General features: G+C 35.4%; 2 protein-coding genes across 15 annotated transcripts; one reads left to right on the forward strand and one right to left on the reverse strand.

Annotated features, from left to right (window-relative positions):
* Positions 1–822: 822 nt before the first annotated feature.
* cic (Putative transcription factor capicua) lies at positions 823–20,827 on the forward strand. Of its 14 annotated transcripts, none has more exons than XM_088193707.1 (26): positions 823–893; positions 5,841–5,949; positions 6,352–7,071; positions 7,277–7,504; positions 7,572–7,722; positions 7,797–8,139; positions 8,201–8,578; positions 8,691–8,817; positions 8,891–9,901; positions 10,025–10,108; positions 11,892–12,018; positions 12,087–12,254; positions 12,327–12,523; positions 12,595–12,873; positions 12,942–13,091; positions 13,400–13,653; positions 14,384–14,754; positions 14,819–14,971; positions 15,039–15,120; positions 15,276–15,547; positions 15,894–16,143; positions 16,213–16,349; positions 16,416–16,604; positions 16,980–17,149; positions 17,211–17,334; positions 17,421–20,827. In XM_088193707.1, exons 2-26 carry the CDS (start codon positions 5,872–5,874, stop codon positions 17,486–17,488), a joined length of 6,111 nt encoding a protein of 2,036 aa, XP_088049833.1. In that variant the 5' UTR covers positions 823–893; positions 5,841–5,871; the 3' UTR covers positions 17,489–20,827. The 14 variants fall into 14 exon arrangements, with proteins under 14 accessions (XP_088049833.1, XP_088049842.1, XP_088049837.1 ...); XM_088193716.1 differs by having other exon boundaries at positions 16,431–16,604; XM_088193711.1 differs by having other exon boundaries at positions 15,897–16,143.
* On the reverse strand, positions 20,816–23,553 carry LOC148231961 (distal membrane arm assembly component 2). Its single transcript, XM_088193724.1, has 2 exons — positions 22,966–23,553; positions 20,816–21,313 (listed from the first exon to the last, which is right to left on the reverse strand). Exons 1-2 carry the CDS (start codon positions 23,334–23,336, stop codon positions 20,869–20,871), a joined length of 816 nt encoding a protein of 271 aa, XP_088049850.1. The 5' UTR covers positions 23,337–23,553; the 3' UTR covers positions 20,816–20,868.

Genomic DNA, 23,553 nt, shown 5'->3' on the forward strand with positions numbered 1-23,553 from the left:
ATTTAAAAATAGCTACCATTCATAAAATTAAAAAATCGTAGTTTTACTAAAAACATTCTAGAGAAAAATGAATAAAAATGAAAATGTTCGATATAACTTTAACTCATATATTATACAAATAACGATTTTTGTGACTACAATACTTGTCGTAGTTTTAATCGGATATTCCTGATTTTTTTTTCGAAAAATTGACCAATACCCTAGCACAGTTCGTTGAAGTCTAATCCGCTCTCTTGTTTGAGAATGAAAAAAAGTAGCTCAAAGTTGAGAATATATTTATTAACTAAATATTAGTAAGTTTTCTTGTATTTGGAATGAAGCGTACGGCTTTGCGACAACATAAGGTATGCGAGTATTACGGATGAGATAATCGAGGTTCTTCACTGCTGTGTCAGTTTTATTTTTAAGGGAGCCTCGTCTGGATCGTAGCCCGCTACGAAATGTCGAAAGCACTTGTTGGCTTCTATATGCAAATCCTTTGTTTGCCTGTCGCTTCTAGCTCGCACGCACGCGTACAATCGGCGCGCGCGTTCGAAAAAAGAGCTAAAAGAAAGCGCACATCGACGAGCCGGCGCCGCGTCCGAACGGCGCGGACTATTCGGCCGAGTAAATACAACATGAATACGCCGTACGTATTGTAGTATTCGCCTCGAGTGACGAAGCGGAGGGGGGAGGGCAAGAGTCGCGCGGGGAGGGCGTGTTCGCACGCGCTGCCGACCGCGCAGTCGCCGTCTCTGTCGGCGCCAGCCGAACGAGCGAGACGGAACGCGCTTTGCGTGTCGCCCGCGCCCCGCGCCCCGCCGCCCGTGTCGTCTCCTCGCTGCTTTGTGGCGCTCGTCGTCAGCCGCAATGGCCGACCGGGCGACAGCTGCCGCGAGGGCTGCGACCCTTCGGTGAGCTCGTCGCCGCACTCCGTCGCTCCGCCCCGTCGCGCCTTTGTGCGTCGCGCCCCCGACGCGCCTGCGCCCCTCGCCTTCGCCCTCGAGCCCCCCCCACCCCGTGCCCCCCTCCCGGTCCAGTCGCTCCGGCCGCCGCCGTTTGCGTCGCGTTTGTTTTTGCGATGTGACGTCTTGCGCTCTGGCAACGCAGCGCCCTTCGCGTTCGCCTGGCGACCCAACTGTCAAACGCGATATCCCGACACGACGCGTAGCTCTTCTCGTCCCTGATTCCTCGTTTCGACTCCGATCGACGGGTTGCGCAGAAATTTTATTTATTTTTAGACTGATAAGGGGATTTTGCTTATAAACAAATCGTGGGATTTTGCTTATAAACAAATCGTGAACTTTCTTTAAATGTCTTTCGAAACATTCTCGATGTCTGTATGCGTTTGTATCGCATTCTTATAATAAAATTGTTCATTATTAGTTATCATTTTCTAACACTTCACTTCGATTCAGATTCACTAACCCTCTTAGTATAATTTCCTCAATTGTGGCAGTAACATTGTGTCAAGGACTTTTCTTCAGATATTATGTATTTTTTTTACTTCCTTTCCTGTAATGTTCAAGGGAAAAGGTGACCGATGCAATATGGTGGATTTTGTAAAAATTGTAATTCCGGCTCCCTGATATTTTATCGATTTATCTATGCTACGTTTTTTAAGTGAAGTTAAAATTATTTTTATGTCATGATGTTTTCACCAAGAGAACCTACAGGTACTGTCGAGTTCAAATCAACAAAAATATCATTACATCCGATAAATTATAGCCCGCTTTCGACCTTGAGATATCTCCATTTACCACCAGAATACGCCTCTGTTGTAATAATCTTGCTGGGTCTTAATAATTCATGAAAGAATTACTCCCAACATATCCCATCACAGAAAATCTGTTTTTAGGGATAATTGTGGACTCTCAGGAGGCATAAATAATCTTTATTATTACTTTTATTTAGTTATACTTATTATTATTTTATATGTTTACAATGAATTATTTATTAGGAAAATCTGTTAATTTTGTTTGTTTTCGATTTTCTAGTATCAATACGAATTTTCTTTAGCGCTATTTTATCATATTTGCATCACTCATATTTTTTATTGTCTTCCGTTGTAACTTGACAGGTGTGAACCCAATACGTTCAACGGGAGTAAACACGATCAACACCTACAAGTAAGTGACGAAAGACCAGACTTAAAATAAAGTCTGTAAATCTGTGTTATTAATTATAAACTAAAGTAGGATCTAACTTCAGTTTCTGAACTTTTTTTTTTCTTAAAAAAGGATATCGTAGGATTTTTTTATCAATCAAACATTTTTAACTGCTCCAACGTTTCGGGTTTGTTTGCGTAGATACAGCTCTTAGCGTAACCCCACAAAAAAATCCGATCGTATGATCTTGGCGGCCAGTTGGAACTTTACACACAAAACATCCAACGTTGCACCCGATGTGAATCAAGTTGCGCCGTCTTGTTGGTACCACATGTCTTCCACATCAATATCTTTGCCAAAAATAATCGGTTGCCATGTGCTTATAGCGCTCGCTATTGACTGTTACAGTCCGATCTTCATAATTTTCAAAAAAGTTGCAGACTAAACTGTCACTTTTTTTGGCATGTAATGTGTCTCATCGGAGAAGATTTTCTTTGTAAAATCAGCATCAACTTTCTGCTGATCTAATACAAACTGTGTAAAATCTTCGCTGTCCGTTCTTGAGTTATCTGAACTTTATACGGGTGTAGGTGTAAGCCCTGATGCAAAATGGAGCCATGAGAAATGCCTAAAAGCTGTGAACACTGAGGAATCAACAATTTTGGGTTTTCGGCCACACTTTCACTTACAGCAGTAATATTCTTAACTGAACGAACTTAATGATGCACAGACCTTACCCTGTCTTCAACATTTCTAGTCTCTTAAAATTGTTTCATTACATTGCGAATTATTCACTCAGTAGAACAATGAAATTGACCATAATCTTTCCGTAAATTTTGATACACAGTTCGAACAGAATTATTATTTCTGTAGAATAATTGAATAATTTTAACACTTTGAGCGGTGGTTAAGCGACCCATTTCGTAAATATGCTGTTGCAAATTAACATTTGCCACTGAGCACGCGTGATTGTTGACAGCTGTTTGATTTACAGTGCTACCAACATAGGAAACTTGAACTGATTCACTCTGTACATACCAGCATTGTATTTACTGCGGTCCCTACGTTATTTCGGCCTGAAATCTCCCGTTTTAACTGCTCCTTGATGTTTTCTTTATCAGTATTTTCAAATCTGGCATCAATTCGCATATTTAAAATATTTCGCTTGCCTGAGCTTAGTCTGAATCAACTAAATCACTTATTATGAATAATTTACCTCTAAGTTCGAACTTGTGTCACCAACTATACTTTAGACTTGGATTCAGATACTCAAAGTATTGCATCCATTATAATTATATTGTATGAAGTCTTTGTATTCGTTAACAACGGTTTTAAGAAGATTAGTTCGTTACTGTTGTTTCATTGATGAAATATTCCTTGGTGCATTGATTGAATTGAAGATCAAACATTTCTGTGTAAAATTTGTACAAACTAGAGTCATTGATTTTCAATATGCTTTCTTTTGAATGAGACTAGAAAATCTACTAACAATACTGCTTTTTGTAGTAACTTGACTATTTAAAAGATAATAAACAAATTCAATATGGTAGATCTTATAAATCTTGCAATTTCAATTCCATAATCTTTGTTGCATGTGAATCTAAATCTTAGTATGACAGCATTTTCATGCATTTTAGACCTGTATCACTTTGTTTATGTTTTAAATTCCCCATTTTTAAATCTTTCAATTTAACATAAGTTATTTTTTTTATTGTAATTATAATTTTCATCGTTTACTAAGCATTTTTACAGGATTCAGATTTGTGATTGAGAAAAAATCTGTCTGATATTTGCTGCATGTGGTCATGCAATATTGTGTTGCAAAAAACATCTGGTTATTTACCTTAAATTGGCCGATTTTAATCTTGATAATAAGGCACAATATTTTGTAATCTAGCCAAGTCTTAATATGTCATTACTAATTACTCCAAAAATATCTCACCAATCACAAAGACGAACCTGTAAGGTCATTCTTGGTCAAGGGGTCGAAACAGATACTTGTTTGGAGAAAGCCACTGTTTTTTTCTCTTTAAATTGCTGTAAAAGACACTTCATTTTTAATAACAAACTTCAAAAAAGATCGGTATCATGCCTAAATAATAGTGATGTATAGATAGTTATTTGTTGTTCGCACTGAATCCAAATAACCTTGAATATTCGACTGCGGATATTCCTGATAGTTGACTCCATCCGCGAATTTGGAGCATTGTCGTTAGTTTTGGAGACAATTTTTTAAGCCATTCTTGGCATTTTTAAAGTTATATTTTTAAAAATATAGTAAATGGTCTGGGTAGCATCTTTTGATTTTACTCCTTGGGCGAATAAAATATCGCAAATGAGTTTCTTCGATCTTTAGCCTTGGTATTTGATTCTCCTGGTGAACAAAATAGTTATTTTTTAATTGAAACAGTATCATTATAAACACGGCTTAAAAATAATATTCACGTGTTTACATGACTGCAACCAATTTCGAAACCATACATTTTGACAGTGTCATGTCTTTTCAATTTACCTAATATATTCTCCTGTGAATGTCCACTGATGACCGAGGGTGATTTACACTTTCCACAGTTCAGTCTTTATGGAATCTCCGGATAATTATATGTACATGTGAATGTATAAAAAAAACTTTATTTTTTCTGATTAGCATCTGGAAAGTTTTACGTTAATTTGTGCCAATAAGTGGAAACGCTCGGTTATCTGGTGTTTATATTATGATTTTTTTACAATATTACGACATAAAATAACTGAGAATCGAATGGGGGGGGGGGCAAATACCCCCCCCCCCTTCGAGTCGTCCTTGGTGGACATCTTATATGATGGGCAAAAATTTCTGTGAGGCGGGTTGATTGGAAACATCTTAGTCAAATGTCATCAAATTTGCTGCTCTGCTATAAAGCTGATTCTGATCTTTTTATGGATTCACAATCAAATCAGTAGAACCAAAGCAACTGTCAAAACAGATCCCAATAAATTAACGTCTTTGCATACATTGCCAATGTAGCTTCTGTGTTTTGGGACACAAATTGAATATTGATGGTGGATTACCTTCCTAAAGATCAAACCATAGCAATACAATACTATCATAATTTGGTGCATGAAACAATCGCTGCTCTTATATTTTTCAAGCATTTTCGTTCCTCTTTGATTTTTCAATATTTTAGTTAGTTGTGTTCGTAGAAGGGCAATCCGATTGTGGTTTATGGTTAATTTACATTTCATCACACTTAAAACTACTCGTAAATACAAGCTTTCATCATGCATCATGCTTGAAAGCTTTGTGAACGTCTCGATTGCAGTGCCATCCAATAGGAAAGAAAATTTCAAACATGCCATTCTTTGTTATCAGTATTTTTCATCAAAAAAATCAGTAGTTATTTGAAAGTCCTAAAAATGTTACCAAAATAAAACCAATCAATTCATCAGATTCTCTAAAAAGGAAATCCTTTGTCAATGTCTAAGTAATATTTTTTTCTTCTGTAAGCATGTCAACAGGTTGGACATAATTTAAAAATTTAAAACACGTTTTGACCAATTCGTAAAGAAAGTGTCTGTATTATTTGGAAGGAGCAGCAGCCTCATATCTATTTTTATCTCATTTATTTGAAGTTTCGTCGCGCAGATATTCAATAATTTTTTTTTATTTTCTTTTCTGGAAATTAAAACCTTGTCAGAACTTCTCTCAGTTAGATTGATAAGACGATAAATGTACATTTTGAAACAAATTTGTAAAGATTGTGCTTTTTCTTTAAGATAACAAGCGGCATGACTACATAGCCGTGTGATGCATCACCGATTCTATAACCAGGACACGCTCCAGCGTCTGGCGCCTACCTGCCACTACACAGACGTCGATGATCAGGTTAGCTTGTCTTCTTCGTAAGAAATAGACACCAAAATTTAAGCGTGCGATTTTTCATTGTGTCTAATTTAAAATAAGCCTTATCTTATTCTTACCATGTACTTTTTTACATTATTTAGTACATGGCAATTACAGTTTTGCACTTTCTGTGCAATATTTAGAAACAGTATGTTTTATTCTGCTGTTTATTTCTATTATAATTATAGCCACTGGTTAAAAATCCACGATTCTTTGTTAATTGTTGTAATGCTTAGCAAACTTTCTTTGTTAATTGTTGTAATGCTTAGTTAGCCATTTTTTAGCAATCGAATATGACCAAAGGTTAATAAAAAAATAATAATATTTGTCATAAACTTTAAGCTTATAAAATAAATAAACTGAAACTCTTCTTTTTAATAATAGATACCTGCATCTGTCATCAGCAGCGTCGGCGCAGTGAGCTTGCCGCCGTCGGCGCTCAACTCCGCCGACCCGTCTTCTCAGACGTACGGCAAGATGGCCAATCCAAGTGTGCCATCATCTGGGTACCAGAGAAATCCGGCGGCTTCGACCGCCGATACTCAACAACCGCCCTCTGGTGCTCAAATGACGCAGACCCCCGTCAGAAAGTTGCCAAAGAAGAGAAAATTCGATCCATCTGAATTTGAAGAGATGGAGAGAAGCTGTTCCAACAACAACGGATTAGCGCCGGCGGCTGCTGCCCCTGAATATCTGGGCGGTCAGTTCTGCCAAGTCAGGAATCCTTCTCCGCGCCGCGCATCGCCGGTATCATCGCAGCCACCTGCCGCAAGCTATCCTTGCGTAGATCTGTCAGAGTGGAGGGACCATAGGGTGCTCGCCAAGCAGAAGGGTCTGTACTTGCCGGGAGTCATCAAGCAGGCAAATCGTGGCCACGTCACCGTAGAGTTGGACGGGCCAGGTTCTAACTGTGTGACTTTCAATGATGTGTTCGGCGTTGGAAAATGCGATGTGATAAGCGATGCGAGCCCTTCCGTCGGACTGGTCGTGTCCGGGTCTCGCTGCGTCATTAGGATTACGGACAAAGATAATAGTGTTCACAATATATTCGTAGAAGGGATCGTTTACGAAGTTCTAAATTCGCCTATACGCTTTAAAGTCAAGGTGAGCCTATACGTTGTAGATGACCTGTCTTTCTTGTTTGTCTTAAAAGCAGTATGCTAAATATATTACTGCTTAATTTGGAAGCGAGACTTGAATATGACGTAAGAGTCTATGATTCTATGCAAATTCAAATAAGAGCAACAGGATTATCTTTGTACTCGTTCAATTTTTATGTATCTATTCTTGATGTGATTTCCTTTGTTAGGTAATTGGAAATGCTGAATTATCAGATGAAGATGTGATAGTGAAGCGTGCCGATATAAGATTACTATCACCCCCGTGGTCCGACGAGCTGGAAGACTTAGCACCTCCTTCGCAGCTGACACATTCAAATTTAAACATCAATTCGTCTAGTGCCATAGCTCAAAATGTCATGCATAATAGTAATATTCAACAACCTCTTCAGCTCCATCACGTAGTCCCGACCATTCAAGTACATTATCTAAATCTTGTTTTTATAATTTTATATTTAAAAGAATTAACAATGTTTTTGTTTATAGTCATCTGAGAATTTTTATACGAACATTGGAGTAAATTTAGCGTCGTTGTCGAATGGATCCGTTGATGAATTGCGACGAAGGCATTACGACGACTTTGGCGAAAGCGACGATGATTTAAGAAGGGAAGATATTTTATTTCCTTCGGAAGCAGGTATATTGCGAGGATTTATAAAAAAAGTATCGTCGATGCTCCGTTGTCAAATATATAACCGGTTTTATTTTTAGCAGAAGGCGGTAGTAGTAAAAGAAGCAGCCTTCAAAGTCGCGGTAGCACCTCTAGTTTATTAGAACAAAGAAGTATTACGCCAAGGTCGCAACCAGCCACCCCTAGATCTCAAGCTGCGACACCGCACAAATACAAAAAAGGGGATGTGGTTTCGACGCCTTCGGGTATTAGAAAAAAATTCAATGGTAAACAATGGCGAAGGCTATGCTCGAAAGAGGGATGCTCTAAAGAAAGTCAACGAAGGGGATATTGTTCGAGACACCTGTCTCTAAGAGGAGCGCCCAGATCTACCAACACACCGTTGACCAACAGCACTAGTGCTACTCATACTCCACATCATAGGTACGCCGTTACCCAATATATTGAAATTATTAAAAAAATACATGTTATTTATTACTTTTAGAAGTAGTAGTAAGTCACTTTCGTCTTCCGGCGGTCCTCTCGATGGAGAGGATACGTCGCGTGACTCTGAAACTACATCTCCGCATTATAATCGAGTCGCAGGAAGATTCGATCCCGATGAGACTGAAGCTGCCAATATGCTAGTATCTTTGGGAAGTTCTCGTTCAGGTACACCAGGGTTTTCGCCACCTGAGAGTGGCATCGGAGCAGGAATGACTCGCGGGGGGCAAAGCACTGTTAGAGGTAGCACTGGTGGTAACAGTCCCACGGCGATCGATCCTCGACAAAATCTCTTCATGCCTATCAGTAGCCCACCGCCTCCGCTTCAACACCACCACAAAACACGGTGGCCATCTTTCAATCACCAGCAACTAATTAGGTAATTTTATGATTGATTACACTGCAATACATTTTATCTAATTTTGCCACAAAGATTTAGATATATAAAGATTATGTTATTTGTTATACATGTTTTTTTTTTATCATTTTAGGCCTGAACTTGTTAGACCCTGTCAGGTTGTAACATCGTCGCCGTCAAGTAATATTGGAAGTGTAGCAACCAGCGTTATAAGAATATCACCAGCACCGCCACATCCACATTCAACTAATCAATATCAGGTATGATAAAGTCATTTTCTCTTTTAGCTTAGATTTGATATTATTATTACATTTTTTCTTTCTTCTATTACAGGTTGAAAATCGTCCTTTAGCATTATCACATCAGCCTCGTGTAACAGTAACATTTCCTTCCGGACCTGTTAATTCCATTCATTCGGCACCGACTAACCATCATCCGCAAACTCCTCTTCTGTTGCAACAAGCTTTAAGTTTATCTTCAAACGCTGATAAAAGTGACGATCAATCGAGAAAGAGCATCGAGTACGTTAGGTGTTCGCAAGAGCAATTAAATGATTCGACGAACCACAACTGTGAGACTGAAAATTCTGGCATGGATCTGAGAAATGGGGTTCAAGAGTTTCATCCTTCTAGATTCCAACATGCAGAATTGATTAATACTAATATTAGAAACGGCGATATTACTAATTTAATAAGCATTAGATCTGAAAACAATAATGAAAATAACAACTTCAACTCGCCGCTGAAACACATCGGCAACCAGATTTTCACTATAAACGAGGCGGCCATCAACAAGCACAACTTTCACAACATGCAGCGGAACAACGCTGACATGGATAACGTTTCCAACGAAGTCGTATTAACCTCAAATAATGTCAACGACCTAACCACTAACCAACGAAACGACAATTATATACTGCGGAGCAATTTGTGCGGTGAATACCCTCGTGCGAATAACATGGGAGTGCTACACGAGAAGACCATCGACTCTAACATGAAAAACAATATCCAGAACTCCGACAGGCAGATGAGTTTTCAGAATAAAATTTCCGAGGATTACAGGAAACAGAACGCTAGTCCCGTTCATAAGATTAAAAATCCCCACAGTACGGGAAATAACAACATTGACTTTCAAAGGATTGCTAACAATATTGAAATTCACTCCTCGACTGAAATGCGGATATTAAAACCGACAGCTTTACAAACGCAACAAATATCACTATCCACCACACAGTCGGTGGATTCGATATCTTGCACTCAACCTACTTTGTATGTTATCCCGCAAACTTCTCAGCATGAGAAGAAGTTTGTCATTATCAAGAGTGAACCTTTAGAAACAGTACAGGTAAAGGTTTCCCTTTTACTTACATTGTATATATTCTTACTCTCAAATTTAATCAATTAACTTAAAAATTAATCCACAATATATGATAATTGTGTATAGTGATGAATATAAGTTTTTAAATAGTTCCAGGAGAAAACAAATGCTTTACTAAGAACTACTTGTGAATCGTCTCTTCCTCAAAAATCCAGCAACGAGAAGGCCGAACAGGTATATAAAATTGTTACTCCGTTGATTCATCTCCATATTACACTACAAAAATTTGTACTTTTTTGCTACAAATATATAATAACTCGATCTAGATGTAAAATATTACATGCTAATTTTTCAGATGTGTAAAGAATCACTTTTTAAATATTGTGAACAGGGTTTCAAACTGTTATTTTTTATTTCGGTTTTTTGTTCCGGTTCAATTAAAAATATATAAAGGGTGTTTTAATATTAACGTAAGATTTGAATTTAACGTCATTTGTGCAGTAAATGAAAACAACCCTGAAAAAAAAATTGACAGCTGCGAGTTTAGGGTTAGTAGAAATGGAGCGTTACACGATACAGCAACGTGTTTTCATTATAGAACAATATCTGAAAAATAATGAAGGTTTGGCGGCCGCAATTCGAAAATTTAATACAAAATATGGTCGGAATAGTGTTTTAAGTTCGTCAACTGCGAAGAGATTAATTGAAAAATTCAGAGACTAGATCAGTTGGAGACGCTAATCACACTGGTCATCCAAAAACAACCCGTTCAAATGTCAATATCGAAGCAGTGCGTGAGAGTGTTGGTGAAAATTCCGGAACATCAATTCGGCGTCGTGGACAAGAATTGCAGATTTCAAGAAGCTCTTTACAGCGTATACTCACAAAAGATCTGTGTCTCCGTGCTTACAAAATTCAATTAACACAACTGAAGCCTAATGACCATGCACAGCGAAGAGAGTTCGTTGAATGGATTATTGAACACCAGCAAGTGGATGCTGATTTTTTGAGCAAAATCATCCTAAGCGATGAAGAACATTTTCACCTTGAAGGCTTCGTTAATCGCCAAAATTGGCGTGTTTGGTGTTCGGAGAACCCACATTTGTTCGTTGAAAAAGTAATGCATCCACAACGTGTTATTGTTTGATGCGGATTTTGGGCTGGAGGCATCATTAGACCACACTTTTTTGAAAATGAGGCTGGTCAAGCAGTAACTGTTACTGGTGCTCGATATCGCGACATGATAACACGGTTCTTTCTGCCGAAATTGGATGATATTGATGTGGCCAATATGCGGTTTCAACAAGACGGTGCCACATGCCATACAGCCCATGAAACAATTCAATTACTGCATCAGACATTTCCAGGTTAAATTAATTTTGGGACACCTTTATATGTATATCGGTTCGATTCTGGTTTTCGTTCTGGAAAAAATAATGCTTTTTTTCAGTTTTCAGTTCAGCTCTAAGTCTAATAATAATGTTTTTATTTGTATTCAAAATTTATTTTCTACCATAATTAAGAACATTTTATTCCTTCTTCTGTAATAAGCATACTACATGAATTGAAACAATAATATAATATAGATAATAATAATCAATAATTAAACAAAGGTATAATAATTTGAACTAGAAGTATATATAATATATGATAATAATATAATTTATTAAACGAACAAATTCGTAGTTACCTTTAATTTTTAAAATATCTTTCAATGTATTTTCATTTAAACTATTTCTATTGTCTCGTAGAATAAACATTAAAACAGAGAAAGCTCTTTTTTTTGGTTCAGTTCCGGTTCGAAGCCCTGATTCTGCAAAATTATTTCTCTTCGACAAATCTTATTTAACAAAATAACTTTAATTACATTTGTTCAATTGCTTATAATATGTAATACATTTTGAACATGTTTAAAGCTGAATTTTGTGCTGTACGTTATAATTATGAATTTTTAAAATATAATAAATGCAATAATATTTTTGTGGGAAAAATATTGTTATAATTAATATTTTTTCAGAATAACAACTTAAATAATATGATCGGAAGTGCAGTGATCGTCCATCCGAATCAACTTCTTCCAGTGCTTCCTCCGCCTGCCCCACATAATACTCACACTCCAACTACGCCCCATTCGACTATAATTGGTATTGAGATATACTTAACAAGGGTAATGTATTTATTTGAACGTATTGTAATGTATCATATTTTATAGTGAGCAATTCGAATAGAACAGTCTTTCCGTGGCAAAGCTTAGTACCGATATTGAAAGAAGGAAACACCTCAGTATCTCCGTTGCCATCTCAGCTTTCTCTCCCTCCCTCGGCTACGTCTGTTTCTTCTTCTCCTCCACCCTGCATCAAAATCGAAGAAGACATTGCTGGTAAATAAAATGACAATCATTTGCATATTCATATAAAGTTCTTATATAATCATCTTACTTAATAATTATCAGATGACGACGACGTATTTGAATGTGATAATTTACCACAAAGCCCATTGATTACGCCGACGGCCGTATCAGAATCGCAAACAAACACAGACGTCAATTCTAATAGTACTACGGCCATGAATGCAGCCAACAAGAGGCGTAGTCAATCACTTTCAGCTCTCACAAACTCACAACAACCTAATCCAGATGTAACTGGGAAGGTATATTATAATTATGTTTATATTATATGTAAATATATGAGTACATAATATAAAACAAAATTTTTCATTAGAAGGATCCTCGAATCAGGCGACCTATGAATGCTTTCATGATCTTTTCAAAGCGTCATCGATCGCTTGTTCATCGTAGTCATCCCAATCAAGATAATAGGACTGTCAGTAAGATATTAGGCGAATGGTGGTACGCACTCGGACACGATGAAAAGCAACAGTATCATGAATTAGCTAGTGAAGTGAAACAAGCTCATTTTGCTGCACATCCAGAGTGGAAATGGTGTAATAGGGATCGCCGGAAATCGTCCAGTGGAAGAGAACCCTCTTCTACGGCTCAAGTAATTATTACTATTTAATATATAATTTTGTAATTTTTATTTCATTGTTTTGCTTTGACGATGTTAAGAGTCCAAGAACACCTCTCGATACTAGCGGCAGTGCTTCAACAACGTCCGGGGGTGACAATATTCCGCTCACAATTTCATCATATAATATCAGCGGTGATCTTTCATCGCCTCATCCTACGCAAGATCCTCTTAGTGACGATGAACAAATGGTTTGATTTATGATAATATATAATATCTCTTATAGAAATTTTATCCTTGCTTCCTGTATCGATATTATTTTGGAAAGCCGGTGTTGTGCCCGGAGCCAAGTTTTAATATATTTTTTTAAAGGATCAATCTTTAAATATAATAAATTTTAAACCATGCTCGAAAACTCTTCAATATTGTATTATTTAAATATTAATTAATTATTAAACATGTGAATAAAATATTCTAATCATTATATGAAAATAGATAAAACTTATGTGACGAACAACATTAAATTGTAATAAATTATTTATGTATACATTTATTCTAGGTAATTTGTGAAGATACTCAGCATCCAGCTAACGAAATTGACCTAAAGTGTGCCGAGAAAGTCACATATTCAGATTCAGAAAGTCAAAATTCAGAATCAGTCAATGTAGCAGTACAAAATAGCGATCAAAATAAGCTAGATGATCACAATCCGGTGTTGCTAAACAAAGAATCAGTCTCTGGAAATGTGCAATCAAATTACATGATTTCAGCAGCGGGTGATCAAAGAAAACGGCCAAAACCAATTAAGGCTAGGTATGCAAAATATTTAATTATATTTGTAATGAAAAAATCATTTAATTGCATTGACTATAAGTTGCTTATTTTATTATTTAACTTGCACGATAGACAAGTGGTGTAAGTCGCTGATTATTGACCTGGATTTGAATCCTATATGGTCATTAGTCTTTTTCTGGGAGATCGGAATTAGTGATTATTAAATAATTATAATTCCAGTCAATCGTCACAGATTTGGTTTCCTAGATTTTCCTGATCTCATTGATGAATATAGTAATGATTAATTAATATCGAACTAGGTTGTACTTATTAGGTATTGAAGATTCTTTAATAATGGGCTACTTTAGCTCATAGTGAATATCTCACATGTATTATAAAATAAAATAATATCAGTTGGCAAAGTATAGTCAATACAAAAAATTCATTTCCTGTTCTTGTAAAGGCATTTCAGATATTTTTTTGTCAATGATAATGTGTCAAATTGTTACTCATTTTAAATTAAAATTATACCACTAGATATAAAAAAAATAGTCTCGCTAAAATTTGTCAGAATCATATAATAAAAAAAATTTTCCACAATATCAGTAAAACTAAAATTAAATTAATTAGTGTTTGTCTATATAAACTCACAATATGTCAATGTCACAAAAAGGTTAAAATATAACAAATACTTTCTAAGAACAATATCTAGTAAATTTACCATACAATAAATTACCTATCATATTTTCAAAACACTTTTTTTTATCAGATTGACTTCATCGGATAACGTACTGGGTAGCGGTTTGACAGTGTCGAGTCCGTCTGGCGTGTCAGCATTCCAACCCACCGGTGGCGCTTTTAAATCAATGCCACAAACTCAGCAATCGATCGCTCTATCGCCCTCTTCGTCACAAGCTCAAATACCAAAAACTACGCTTCCAAACTTCATGAATATTGTGACAGCGACTGATAGCCGACAATGGTCGACGACGATAAACTCTGGCAAGAACACGCATGCGACTCACATAAAGCTCGGAATGAACACTGCGCCAAATAGTCAGGCGTTGACGGGCTCGGTGCTAAAAAGTCCGATGGTTACTCTTATGAAACCTGTGCGTGCCACTGCTGGTGCTAATTCTGGTGAGAATTTTAATCTGACTTAATCTACGTTAAAACATTTAAACTATTGTAATTATTTTAACAGGTCCTGTGGCTGTAGCATTTTTAGATCAATACATCATAAAAACTCCTCAATCTAAAACCAATGAAACGAGACCGTCTGCATCTGAAGTGCAAAACGTATCGCAACCCTTTCAATATGTGCAACTGCATGGTGTTTATTTACCAGTTTCAACAGGTTTCTAAATGTTTAAAATCAAATATTGTTTAAAATTACTTTAATTTCACTACTTCCTTGTTCATAGATTCCTCAAACATTAAAACATCCGTTTCAACAAGCCAATCTGTTATTGTGTCTCAGGCTAATGCGTCTAATAAATCAATAGGGTATATAATTGACTGTTGCATGTTAAAATATATATATATATATATATATATATATATATATATATATATATATATATATATATATATATATATATATATATATATATATATATATTGTCAGATTTGTTTACGTATTTTCTCTTAATCTGTTTCAGAAGTGAAGATAATTCGGTATCACTGGTGCAAGCTGGTCCGACGTTTGGATATTTGCACAAACCCTTACCATCTCCTCGCAACAAGATCGTCAAACAAGAACTGGTGCCCATTTCGCCGGCTTCGCGTTTACCTCTTTCGGCACCCCCCACCATTCACCAGATCAAGATTGAAGATCCAAATTATAACCAAATAGCTCCTCTCCAGCCGTTTCCTCTGGCTCCCACTCCAGCCCAGCTTGGTAAAGCACCGCTACAAAGGCGATTGAGTATGGGTAATTAAATATTAACACGTATGAAAACCACTCAGCGAGAACAAATTAAAAACTGACAACAAAGTCGTAATAATAGTTATTTCAACTGTGAGAAATAAGTTCAATCCTCGATGAGGTGTAACTTTATTTTTGTTTTAAAAAATAATAATGCAACGGCGGGAACCTATAATTTTAAGGGACATATAAATCATAAATAAAATTACACAGTAAATATCCATTCTCTTAGAAAACTACAGTTGATATCTGTAATGCTTATTAATTATAGGTATAATATACTTGCTGTGGGGTCTTCATATGCTTTTTATTTTTTCATTTAAGATATCAATTAATTATTTTTGTTTATTAGCAGTGACAACTGGAGGAGAGACTGCCGCATCCGCATCAAGCACAACTTCACTCTGCAGCAATAACAATAATTCTGTGCCATACAATACCCAAAGCAATACTTTGGACAATAACTTAAAATCTCCTACTGTTCAAAGAGCAAATGTTTCTGTTAATCTGCTATCGCCCAAAATGTCTGATTCAAACTCTTTGATTAGTCCATCGACTAAAAAGAGCTTATTTAAGAAAACCAGCGAGGACGGACGAGACAAGTATTAATTTATTTATTATTTAATTTATATATTATAAATTCATTTTTACATTAATTTTAATATTTTCAGAGTATTGGAACAGGTAAATTTCGAACAGAAATTCAGCACGTTGCCACAGTTCAAGCCGGACGCTTGCAGTCCTAGCAGCATAGCCGTTCCCAGCAGTCCTCAAGTGTATTCAAGGAAAAAACACAACAGACACAATGGTTTGAAATATTTTATACATGTTTTTTTATTGTGTAATTATTTTACTTGATAAACCAATTTTTCAGTTTTAATTAACGAAGACGATAATACGCCGACACTAAGTCAAATGGGCGACTCGTGCAGTATGTCTAGTACGCCGCTATTGACGCCTCATACGACGGGTCACACTCCTCATTCTACCCCTAAATCAGCCACTAATAAATTAGTTGGAAGTACATTCTTCGGACCCGATTTCAACATCGACAAATTTAGAGGTATACTCATTCCTGTTTCGCTAGAGTTTCTATGAAAAATCCTTTTTCAAAACACATAAAATAAACTTTTATAATTATTGTCTTGAAAAGTATATATAAATAACTGTTTAACGGCTTGAATCTAAGCATATTTACTAGTTTCTGATAATTTGAGTTGGTTTTATAGCTGTTGGGATATTAAAAATGATGAAACTTGCAAGTGTAGTTATGTAATTTTATAAAACGATTTTTCAACGAATTTGGTTTAATTTATAATCCCACTTTGTAGACTTAAAAGAATCGCCCTCTTTATTGGGTGGCAAAATAAGTATCCTTTTTAATCTGAATTGGGGTGTATTTTTAGCAATTTGAAATATCATAATATTTTTTATTCAGGTGAATGCGACGATGTATCTGGAGGTCTTTCGCCTAGGACTCCATCGGGAACTGGAGGACGCGGAGAAGCTGGTCACCGACGGACGCTTGAACTGCGACGGCAGCTGGTGCTCCAGTTGTTCAAAGAGCATGGAAAGTTTCCGTCTACGCCAGCTACCAATCAATTTCAAGTAAAGAAGATTGTTCACACTAGTGTCGGACGACAGTTTTTTAATGATGTTTTATGCGTAGGTAAATCACAGGGACGTGTTTCCGAACAAGTCGTCCTTGCAGCTGAAGATTCGCGAAGTCAGACAAAAATTAATGGCTCAAACAAACACGACCCCGCACTCCGAACATGGTGGTCCGACTACAGGTAAAAACTAATTGATAATTTTGTACCGTGTTAAGTTTGAGTTTTAAAATAAAGTTCTAAATTTATGCTTTTTATTAAATGTGTAGGAATTAACTCTCCCACCGTCAGTACTAGTAATACCTTACAACATCCAACGTCAACTTCGGCAAGTTAGCAAAGCACTTAATTTATTTTCATATTGTTTACATTCAACAGTTATAAATTTTGTTACCGTTTCCTTTTTTCTGTAACACGCTCCAACATCTATGTAGTATTTTATTTTTATGTTACCTTCGCTTCTTATGTATAACTCTAGCATTGCCGTTTGTTATAAATGATACCAACTATCATAATAATACAAATGTGTCATATTGATTAGTAGCGTAAATGTAAATAATATGCCGGATTATGAAAAGGTTTGTCGCACTTGGATGTTAAAAGACATTATTATACAACTTATATGTTATTATATTCATACTCTAATGATCGGTCTATAGGTTATGATTTTTTTAAATGATTATAAACAGTGATCAAGAACTCTATATGTGATTTGAATGTTTATTTAAATGAAGCGAATTAAAACATATTCTGAATTTGTATAATTAGATGTTTACGCAATGTGCGTATGTGTGTTGTTTCATCGTTTATTTTGTGTACATATACCAATTTTAAGATAATTGTTAACGATTCTTATAGTTTAACTCTGTCTTGTGTAGAGAAAAAAATAAAGTCTTTTAGATACGGTTGTAATATGCAAATTTGTATGATTGCAATTTGTTTATTACATCGGATATTTTCGATTTCATTAGTGTCTTCCCGGTAATGTGAAATGAATAAAAAAATAATAGAGAAAATTAGATTTTATTTTGTATCGAACATTATGTACTTAGAGGTAATTAGTGAAAAAATTCCACATTATTTGTAAATACGACGAGAAAAATATATATTACATAAATATATGATTTGTGTCAGAGAAAAATATATATTATATTAGTACATATATGAATGTTATGTTAATATAATGAAATAAGTTTAATTTGTGATTAGTCTCTATGAAATAAATAGATGAGATGTTATATTTGCGACACATGCATACATAAAAAAACAGCACCATAGTATTACATTTACGCGGAGATTTAGATGAAGTTCTAATGTTACATATGAAATAGTCAATGTTCTTATTTCTCGAGTATGCGTGTCTGTGTTTTAAAATCGGAGCTGCCACAGTATGAAACGGTTTTATATAAATTTTTAAATACTTTTATCCGACTTTATTTCATTCCAATACAAAATAGTCATAGCCTCCGATGTATATTTTTATTATATGAATTTATAAATAGGAGGGTAAATAAATAATACAGGATATTTATTTTAAGCACATGAGATTATTACTTAATGAAATTAATGTTTTTGGATTGCAGAATAACTCATATTCTACTAGTTCTATATATATTCAGAGTAAGAGCAAACCTAAATTTCCTCCACTTTTTTATTTACCCTCGTATAATATATGAGATACTACCCAAGAGTTGGGGAAATTTGATCATTAAAAAATATTTACTTTTAATTTCCCATGTCTCTTGAATATCTATGCATTTCTAGTCATCGGTTAGTATAACTGTTGAGCAACGCTTTTATTTTTTTTTCTGAATCTCTTCAATCGTGTTAAAATGATGCCCCTATCAACAGGAAAAAGTAGCAGTGAGCAAGTTTAGGCGAATGAAAGTGATGATGAATGACTGACGTGTTTTAGGAACTTAGGGCGTGAGGAAAGCAGTTCTTCCTCTTCTCTGAATGTTACGATGTAAGAGTCCTATGATAAGGATCGCTTCTTGAGCTTTTGTTAACAACTGTACCACAGTGTTATTACCATAGTCTTCTTTAGCTAAATGGTGTTTTTTTTAATGTTATAATAGCAAGATTTGATGCCCTCTTTGCTCCATAAAATCTGCTGTTTCAGCTACATAAAAAACACGCAACTATAGTATGTGACTCCTCAGTTCGCTGACTTTTGGCACACTTATTCGCAACGGATGCTGCTCTCCCCTTCTTACAGCGGAAAGCTAAACTACAGCTGGTTCACGCACTATTAAATTTCCTTGAACTTTTGGGTAATTCCTCATGCTACTATATGACAATAAAAGTTTTGGATGAACTTATATGTTTAAAAAATACGTTAAAAACTGTATGCCATAGATTTAATAATGTCATAGATTTTGTAAAAATCACCTGCGCGGATCGTCCAAATTCTTTATTGTCATATTCGTATATCGCGTAATATTACTCTTCTAACTGGCTGCGAACAAAAGTTTCTCGAGCACTTGTTTCGATGTAATTCAACTTGCATTTTATTTTGTTATATGCGTAAACCAACAGTGCAATATGTTCAAATCGTGTCGACAAACGTTGGCAGTCTAGTCATAACAATCAATCAGGAAACGGATATTAGGTTCATGAGCTAATATTATATCCGAATAATATATAATTCAGTATTTACAAGTATATGTGTTAAGTTTTATTATATTTTTGATTCGAGGGTTATTTACGTTTTTTTTCTCGCGCATGTTGCATTGTAATTTGTTGTTATTTTTATTTTATATTTGTTTCATATTGACTGAATATAACTGATTATATTAGTCGAGATGTTTCATGAATTTCGAGGTGCTTTTCTATTTTCCTGTTATATACTAATATTATATATGTATACAAATGATTTGTATATTTAAAAAAATATTATTTGATAACTTTTATTACACCATTGATATTTTGGTCTTTGTGTTATTTTTATAATTTTAGTGTATAGTTCTTCGAGCAATGTTATATTCATAACATAAAAAAATGAGATCTATAATTTTAAACCTTTATGAATAGAAATATTTGGATATGAATATGTATATCGAAATTGTATTTTTTTATAGTGGTTGATCTCGTATATGATATATTGATAAAGTATAGAAGTTGCTTTACGAATAAATAATTAAGAACATCTTTCGTTTACTTCATGCAGTCGAAAGCAGACTGATAGTGTCAATTCTTTTTATACTATTGATGATCGAACTCGATGCGGAGTATGCTCATACCTTTTTTTTTTATTACTACAATTTTATGTTTCAATTGTTTTAACGTATCGTGAGCGAGACATTTTCAATTTTTTAAAAGTCGCACATTTTGTATGGGCATTACTGTTAAATTAAATACGTTATATATTAACATTTTCATCAATGTTGGTTAGTCAATCGTGTAAATAAACCTTAGTTTTTTAAGAAAGAGCACATATAAATATAGCTAAATAATATTTGTTTAAATATAAAATGGAAAAAAAATAACATCCATAATACCTGTGTATTACATCCACTGAATGGACCAATACGGATACTTAAAAGATATAAATAAAATTAAACGATGGTTGTTGACAAAGCCATGTATCAGGCCATAGATTTTAAGTTCAAATTAATAAAAAAGTTGTATTGGAGAATGTCTAATCTGTTAAATAAAACCAATGTTTAACATTTAATAATTGTTTTATTTATTGATAACTACGTTTATACATCATTTTTAGGTTTGACTTTTATCTTGAACCTTGAGTAAAAAGTTTTTATTGTTCAATTCGAGCATCGAACAGACCGTTTCGACATCTTGGGTTACTTGGTCTTTGTCTAATACTAGTGTTTTTAAGTTTTCCATTTTATACAAAGCGATGAGGCCCCTGTGAGTGATGGAACACCCTCCGAGATCTAAATATTCTAGAGGTCTATGCAGCATCGAGACCACTTTGTCGATACACCAATCGTCGAATAGAGAGTTACCTCTGAAGGACAGCCATCGGATGTGTTCTAGGTTTTTGAAATTCTCTAAGCCTTCGTAATGAAACGTGCCATTGAGGAAGTTCTCGCAGTCTATTTTTTCCACTATGTAGCCTTCAGTGTAGATGTTGGGAAGAGGTGGGTTCTTACGCTGCTTTTTATCTGTTATTTTTACCCATCCAGGTCTATTATGGTAGCTGCAAAAGAAAAAAAATACGATTAGGTAATAATAATTTAAACACAATATTATTAACAGCAACATATGGTCGATTTAGAAAAATAGTATTTCTTTATATTTTTATATGGAACAATAGGAAATGTTTATTATATTTATGTTAAAGAGAGCTGCAAGATACAACTTGTATAGAAACAGATATTCAGGGCAACTGAATAGACTATAGAAGAAAATAATATTACGGATTAGAGATTACACATTTAGTTCAAGTTTTTGTTTCCAAATTTTTATTTTATTCATTGATATTATTTGTATAAATTCTAAATGTACTTCCCATGGGCGCCATTTAAGCTTTTTCCAAGGGGAGGGGGGGGGGCAAAAGTTGGCAAGTCGGTGGTCGTTTTTTTAATATTTAAATTTCATTAAGGTTCATAGTATTTCATTAAATGACGTGCATTTTCTGGCCAAATTCAAGGAGGAAGACAAATACCCCCCCTCCCCTAAATGACGTCCCTGTTTAGAATTCACATTAAAAGCAATAAAATTGTGCCATCGCAGTAGAAACACTTGGTTATGTAGTGTTTATATTAACACTTTTTATAACAATATTATGACTTACAATAAGTGAGAATAGAATGAAGCATATCGAAACCGAATTATTTCAGTAAGAACACTCGGTACCGAGCGTTCCCCCTGCAACAGCGCCGACGCGATTTTAAGGCCTTTCCAAACAGGGAGCGAAGCAAAGACGTGGCGAAGCGTTTTTATTTTGTAATACACCGAGTCCTTCGAGTCTCGTCACACAGAAAGCGAACGCGAAGCGTGCTGGTTGTGATTGTTTACAAACTATTCGTTAGACACACGAAAATAAGTGTAAAATCGGTCTTCATAAGATTAAATTATGGAGCCTATGATACTCTCCATAGTCTTCCCGGGTTTTATTTATGTCGTGTACCCAAATTCTTTGCCCTTTTTCTTACTTTTTAATAATAAAACAGTCAAAAATAAAATATCGTCACGCCTTCGCTTCGCTATGTCCACGCGTCTAGTGTGACGTCTTCGCATTGCTCACGATTCGGTTCGCTTTCGCCACGCCTTCGCTTCGCTCTCTGTTTGGAAAGGCCTTTATTACTTTTGATGTGGATTTTTGACTTCTGAGAAGCAATAATTATTTTTGCCCCCTCCTATTGACTGAAATTCTGTTTGAATACACTTCGATCAATACTCTCATATCAGAAGTCCGTAATAATATCGGCAAGGATAGCTATCATTTTTGTAAAACATTGTAATATCGAAGTGCAGACAAACTATGGAGCAATACGCGAGATGCGACGTACTTCTTCCCCTTATTTTTCCCTGAGAGTTGAGTTGGTTTAATTTGTATTTTTGACTTGACCTAATGAAAGTTCTAAAACTATTATTAGCTTTAGAACTTTCATTAGGCCTAGTTGGGTTTAGTTACTTCGTGTAGGTTTGGGTTTGAACAGCAAATGTACGTTAAGAAAATTTTCGGTAACGATAATTTTTTAGCTTTCATTAGCATCCTGCATCTTAAAATGTAAATATTTCCGAAACGGCCTTTTTTTGCTGTTCTGGCTTAGAGTTTCATAAATATGGTAAGTCTACTTATTAGTATCTTTAATTTTATAATGAATTCCGTATTATATATATTACCTGACTCTTCCCCCTCGATATATAACAAAGAATCCAACCGCCAAGTCGATCCCTAACGCCTGGACGCGATCTTCTCTATACTCCAAACTGCGGCCGAGTCGACGTAATTCCAAACTCTTCCATAAGTCAATCAGTCTCCTTATGGGTTTGTCTGAGCCGGCCATGACTTCCAATAGCTCTTCGTTCGGCTTGTGTCCGGTCCTGACGCTCTGCAGCATTTTGATTATGCCTTTAGTTTCTTCCTTCCATGGTTTGCGCCATTCGGGAAATTTCCTTTTTACTTCCTCTGGAGCGCAGTCCTCGACGGTAAAACGATCATACGCGCCTTTTCTCACGACTGGCGAAATACGAATTATCCCCCGTCGCCACATAACCTCCAAATTTGACAATTGTCTAGTTATTCATAATCGCGACAAAATTACTTTTGGCCCAAACACCGTCAACTTGTTTCACGACCTGGTCAATTTTATTATACATATAAAATTAACGATTGTAACTTAAAATAGTACTACTCGAATGATGGTTCATAGACCACCGTCTGTCCGCAGATATAATATGTATGTATATAGATAAAAACTCTTTTAACCT

Source organism: Plectrocnemia conspersa, unplaced genomic scaffold (genome assembly GCF_051122295.1).
Source record: "Plectrocnemia conspersa isolate PC_06_02 unplaced genomic scaffold, ASM5112229v1 ptg000009l, whole genome shotgun sequence".
NCBI classification, from domain to species: Eukaryota; Metazoa; Arthropoda; class Insecta; order Trichoptera; family Polycentropodidae; genus Plectrocnemia; species Plectrocnemia conspersa.